Source organism: Fukomys damarensis, unplaced genomic scaffold (genome assembly GCF_012274545.1).
Source record: "Fukomys damarensis isolate Sample0158 unplaced genomic scaffold, DMR_v1.0_HiC HiC_scaffold_16, whole genome shotgun sequence".
Classification (NCBI taxonomy): Eukaryota; Metazoa; Chordata; class Mammalia; order Rodentia; family Bathyergidae; genus Fukomys; species Fukomys damarensis.
In genome coordinates, this window is record NW_022900928.1 from 88,218,838 (window position 1) to 88,225,330 (window position 6,493).

The window sequence follows — 6,493 nt, forward strand, 5'->3', positions numbered from 1 at the left end:
GATGGGCTGTCCAAGTTTTAGCTATTACAAACTGTGCCTCTATAAACGTAGGTATGCATATACCACTGTGATATGATTCTTTAGATATTTTTGGAAAGATACCCAGCAGAGGGATGGCTGGGTCAAATGGAACCTCTAGTCCCAGCTCTTTGAGGTATCTCCATATTGATTTCCATAGTGGTTGCACCAGTCTGCACTTCCACCAACAGTGGAGAAGGGTTCCTTGCTCCCCACAACCCTGCCAACGTTTGTTATTGTTTGATTTCTTGATAGCAGCCATTCTTTGTGGGGTGAGGTGGAATCTCAGTGTTGTTTTCATCTGCTTCTCTCAAATGGCCAGTGATGTGGAACATTTTTTCATATGTTTACTTGCTGCTTTTACTTCTTTATCTGGGATATGTCTGTTCATTTCAGATGTCCATTTTTGAATCAGGAGGATTACTTTCTTAAAATCAGCAAAACATGTCACAGTGGGAATCCCCCCATCTCGAAGTAATCTGATTTGGAGTGGTGGTGTTTTTGCACTTACCTGGCACTCTACCACTGACCTGCATCATTGACCCTTTTTATTTTTGGGGGACAGGCTCTCCCTGAATTGCTCAGGCTGGTCTCATACTTGCAGTGCTCCTGCCTCAGCCTCTGGAGCAGTTGGGATTAAAGGCTTGGAACAGTCTGATTGAATTTCCATCTGACTTACCCCTTTCTTTAAAGTGATCATTTCCAGAAGGGTTTGCAGTGATGTGCAGTGTGGTGGCTGGCCAGTGATCTCCGTGCACCTGCCTGCACTGGAAGAGGCAGTGCTAGTACAACTCTTACAGCTACCTTCCAACCTGTGAAACTCCTGTGATCCAGTGAGAATTTCCTATCTGACTGTTGCTTTGCCTTGTGGCACTCTCACCTATCTGAGGCATTGATACTACTGCTGGGCTCTGATGGTGCGGGGTGGCCAGGAGGTTGGCTGGGGCTAGGCATAGGAAATCTATTCCACTTCTGCGGAGCGTTCCAGATGGTTATTATTATTATTTTTAATATTCTGTTGCATTTAATAGTTCTTTGCCTGCCTGTGTTTGAAGCCTGACTCCTTAACAATTCTGAATTATCTCCTCCCTTGCAATCTGATTTCTTCCCCCTTGGTAGGAAAAAGAAGCTGTGATAAATTGGATCATTAAGCTAAGTGGGGTGGTAGCTTCAGTGCAGAACATCTGTTCCATTGCTGCTTTATCTACCAATAAAATTGTTAATTTTTTATGAACTGGAAGTTAATACTTGAATTAATATTAGCTCCTTTAGCTCTTGACACCAGACTTCTATAAATTAATGGAAGACTTTTGTGGTTTTTGGTTCCTCCTAGACCTCGCACTTTATGTAGTACATTTTGCTTCCTCACAAAAGGAAGAAACTCTCCACAGAGTATTCACATTATTGATATTGGATACGAATAGTAGCCTAATTAGTTTTTCTGGAAGAGTCAAGGTTTACCCAAGCCAGACCACAGTAATAGATAGGGAAGAACCTGTACAACTCAAGATACTTGTTTTTTGTTTCCTGGGAACTTTTTGTGAGAGTGTAGGGACTCTGCTTGGTCTGTTGTCATTATTCAAGCTTGAAATAATATAGAATTAATTTATTTAAACTAATATTTAATCCCTTTTTTCCCTCTAGCTTTCACAAAGTTGATCACAGTAAATGGACAAGAATATCATCTTCAGCTTGTAGACACAGCTGGGCAAGTAAGTGACCTCGGGACCCCAGGGTCTCTCTCCCATGGCATGGTGTGGCGGCTGGCCCTGCCGGACTCTGAGCTGTGTGTGTCTTTGGATGCTGATGCACTGTGGCTTTGTCCTCCCTTCTGAGACACATGTGTGGTGCCTTTCCAGGGAACTCGTTTCCCTGCTTTAACAAAGTTTTACATTTTCTTAATTCTGTAGATTGACACTTACTATAGATTAGTGGTTTTCTATTTTCTGAATAACAATTCTGTACTAGAGAATCATGTTAGTGCTTTTTCTCCCTCAGTAATGTATGTTCTACTTTTAAGAGCAAAAATAAATCTCTGAACCAACGTGAGAAAGGTAAAGGGCAGATCTCAGGAGGGCTTGGGCCATGAAACTTGGATTTTGATTTGATTTGCTAGACAGTGATTGCCAAAAGTTAAATTATTGCCCCCCAAAAGGATACATATAAGTTAATCATTGTGACAGTGATACGTGGAGTGGTTCACCAGGGCAACTGACTGGAAGCAAGGGGGGAAAAATGAGTACTGCTGGGAATGAAAAAGCCCTTTGACAGCCTAGCTGCCTTGTTTCCATGGTAGCTGGCCCCACTTTGACTAGAAACCATTCTGTTAGACTGAATTTGTCCCTGTTCACTCGAGGGTGGGTGGGGAGTGCGCAGAGGATGGTGTCTGGTTCCTAACTCCTCCTCCCTCCTGCTTATAACCACAAAGGGCCAGGCAAGTGGGAGGTGGGTGTGCTAATCTGGTCAGCTGCACTGAAAGGAGGCTTTTTCTGGAGCCTGGGGAAGTGAAGTAGACCTATAGAGCAATGTGACACGTCCTGTGGGTTGGGAATGAATTCTTTCTCTTTGTTTTGAAATGAACAGAGAAGGAAACTGTGGCCCTTTTGTGAAGAAAGAAATAGCTATACTGAGTGGTGTTAGCACTGGAGAAACCCTGTGGTTTCCATTCTGGAAGCTGGAAAGGAAATAAAGCAAACATGTAGTCTGCAGGCGCATGCACACCCTCCCAGGCTCTGCATGCCACACCCCAGCAGTGATTGATGTGTCTCGGAACCAGGCACGCTGGCAGCTGTCTGTGAGCACAGCCACCCTGGGTACCTGTCCCACGACAGAATGTGAGTCAGGCCTCATCACAACAAGTAGCAGCCTCCGTGCTAAAGGGACGTGGCTACTCTAGACTGGCAGAGAGGATCTTCTGGGTAGGGACATGTGTGGGATTCTTTGGGTTTGTGTCTATCTTTAGGATGAAGGTGGTGACTGGGTAGGTTTTGGCCTGGACCAAGACACTTAGCATCCGGGGACTGCTGCTAATGGTTGTGCTGGGACAGCAGGTGCATGCTTAGTATGACCTGGAGAAGAAGTGCACCCTTCACACCTGTAGTGGCATCTGACAGCAGCAAATTCAAGTTTGCTGTGTATCTTTCTTTGGAATCTTCCTGAAGTTCCTGGAATGTGAGGGTGTGTCTATAAATTTGAAAGTCAATTCCATGTAGCATTAGAAACTCACCTCTATGGAGACCAGTGCTTCTCAGGCGTTGAGTGTGGGCTGGAGTCCTAGCCTGTCAGGAAAGAGGGGGACCTTGCTGTACCTCGAACTGCCTTGTATATAGGTAAAGGGAGGGCAGCATCCGGCCTGGCTGAGATGCCACAGACAGCATGTAGACCCTGAAGCCCTGAGGTTGGCAGGCACCGAGCTGTTAGTGCAGTGCTGTGGGCAGCAGGGAGGAACTGCAAAGGAGAGCATCTTTGTGTCCGCTTCCTTATCAGCAGAGACTACTGCTTGCTCTAAAGTGGTGGTCGCCAACTACTGGCATGTGTGTTATTATTCTTTTAAGACAAAAGGTGTTAAAAAAATACAAAAGATGTTAATGGATGAGGTTTTTTTTCCTAAACTAAAATCTCAGCATTCAGGTTTAGTTGCAGTGTTAGCACTTTGTGATAAGTAAGTGGGTTTTGGGTTGCAGTTTGGGCACTCGTCTCTAAAAGGTTCGCCATCACTGATCTACAACATGAATGTACACTGGGGCACAAAACGTGTTAGGGTAATACAGATAGGTAGTGGAACAGAAGGGGTCCCGTTCTAGGGAGTGAATGTATGAAGTGTGGTAGTGTGAGAGCTGTGGCTGGATTTGCACCTCTGTTGATCCTTTAGGTAACAGTATTCAGAGTAGCTGGGTGTGGTGTCACACACCTGTAATCTCAGCACTTGGGAGGCTAGCGCAGTAGGATCACTTGAGTTCAAGGCCAGACTGGGCCAAATAGCTTTGGCTACTTTGAATAATTTGTCATTGTAACTGGTAGTTCTTAAAGGGAGGTGATGAGGAAATAGTGTGGTTTTATTTATAACTCATGATGCCAAAACCACTCACACTGTCTCTGCTATGGTCCCTCTCTCACACTGTAGAAAACTCTTGAGAGTGAACCCCTGCTTTTGGACTCAGGCTAGTTGTGGGTCAGGGCAGGTGATTGCAGAGAGAGATGGTAAAATCATTTTACAGTGATCTGTTATAAAGTAAGCATGTTTAAAGTGAGGCTGTTAGGGCCAGGGATTTAGTTCAGCGGTTCGGTGGCCTGCCTTGCAAGCGCAAGGACCTGAGTTCAATCCCCAGTACCAAAAAAAAAAAGTGAGCCTGTTAAAGTCCCAGCTCTTCAAGAGGAAGTCCAGATAGGTGCATTGGTGTGCGCTTATAGTCCCAGCACTTGGGAGACTGAGGTGGGAAGGATTGCTGTGAGTTCAAAGCCATCCTAGTCTACATAGGGAGTTCAAGGCCAGCCTGAACTACATAGCAAGACCCTGTCTCAAAAAAGTGATCCAAAAACAAAAAAATTGTTCACTAATTTGTACATTTAAGGAATAAAATTGCTCACAATATTGCTGCATAGCAAACTATACATAATAACAAATACTACTATTTTTCTAGTATATATCAGTATGCATATAGCCTTTGCTCACTTAATGGGGGACACATTCTGAGAAATGTGACATAAGCCAGTTTTCCCACTGTGGATTCAGAGTATAATTTACTGCTACTGGGACCATGAACAAAAACACAAGATTGAATCAGGCAAAACTGAAAACTGACTCAACTAAGATGCACGAATGAGATCTATGAGGCTTCTGCCGTGTAATGTGACCTCCTCTTTGTTTTTGCAGTACCAGGGATTGAACCCATGGCCTTCACGCTGAGCTACATCTCCCAGTCCTTTTTTTTTTTTTTTTTTTTTTTTTTTTTTTTTAATTTTAATTTTAAGAAAGTGTCACTAAGTTGCCCAGGCTGAGCTCGAATTTGTGATCTTCCTGCCTCAGCCGCCCAGAGTGCTGGGATTACAGACAAGCACCACTACAGTCATTGGCTATAACACTCTACTTTACAGTAAAGTCTTTTATTTATTTTTATAATGCTAGGGATCAAACCCAGGACTGCAAGCATGCCAGGCATGTAAGTACTGTATCACTGAGCTATGTTCCAGCCTCTACTTTTTAAAATATATAGTATGCTTTAAAACATTAAAATGTATAGTGTAGTAAATACAGAAACCAGTAACAGTCATTATCATTACTGAGAAAATATGTACTCTGTGTGTGTGTGTGTGCGTTGTGCTTTTGTGTGGCTCAGTGCAGGGGATGTGTTTACATCCGTATTGCCACAGGCATGAGTGCTGTGATGTTACAGCCACCCTACCTCACTATGTGGTAGGGACTTTACAGCCTGTTTATAACCCTGTGGGAACTCTATTGTCTCTGTGGCCCATCTTTGACCCTTAGGATGTGAGGGAGTCTTAGGTGGCTTTTGGCTAGCGTTCTTGGTTTTTTGGGGGGAGGGGTTGTAATTATGATACTAGGGGTTGAACCCAGAGCTTTTTCCTTGAGCTACATCCCCAGCCCTTTTTATTTTTTACTTTTATTATTAATTTTGGTTTTTTTTTTAGTGAGTCTCGCTACGTAGTTCAGGCTGGCTTTTTGCCTGGCTTTTATGTTTTATTTTAGAATGGAATCTTGATAAATTTCCCAGACCTGCCTTGAATTTGGAGTCATCCTGCCTCAGTCTCCCAAGTAGCTGGGATTACAGGCATCCTGGCTGTCTTGTTTTGCTCTGTTTTGTTTTATTTAGTCCCTGTTTGCAGTACATAGTGATCGCATTCCTTGTGGGGGCTGTACATGTATGGGCCGCAGCTCCATTCTTTCCACCCTTTCCCTCCCCATCCTGGCTGTCTCAGCACACCTCCCCCTTGCCCAGCAGCCCCATATCAGTTTCCAGTACTATGCACTTTTTACACAATATGTCCTTCATACATGAGTTACAGTATTGAGTTACTTTTTTTTTTTACACAGAAAGTAATACATCTCCATCTTAGAAATCATGTCCTGTTCCCCCATACACCCCACACTTTGTTGGGCCCAGTTTGGATCCATCACAAGTTGATTACTGGATCACTGATTGGCAGTGACATCTCCCCTAGTCTTGCACCCTGAGCGTTGTCATTGTTTTCCTTATCATGCAGGACTGTAGTCCTGTCTCATGGTTGGTCTGTGCTTGCTGCCTTCAGACCCCTTAATGTGTGAAGGAAATTACTGTTTTGTTTATGATCTGAGATGTGGTTTTGTTTTTCTTTTGTTTGTGGTTTTTGTTCCAGAGGTTTTCAGTTATGAAGAACATTTTAATTTTCTACAGTAGAATTTTTTTTTCTCTCATTGAGTTTATTGGTACATTTTAGGTATAAAGTACAGTTACATTCATCATTGGGATCTGGGATC

General features: G+C 43.6%; 1 protein-coding gene across 1 annotated transcript in view; it reads left to right on the forward strand.

The window, feature by feature from the left end:
• Rheb (Ras homolog, mTORC1 binding) overlaps positions 1-6,493 on the forward strand; it is a 42,045-nt gene that overhangs the window by 28,441 nt on the left and 7,111 nt on the right. The window contains exon 3 of the mRNA XM_010637539.2: positions 1,663-1,730. Coding sequence (XP_010635841.1) covers positions 1,663-1,730 — 68 coding nt within the window. The remainder of the gene's footprint in view (positions 1-1,662; positions 1,731-6,493) is intronic.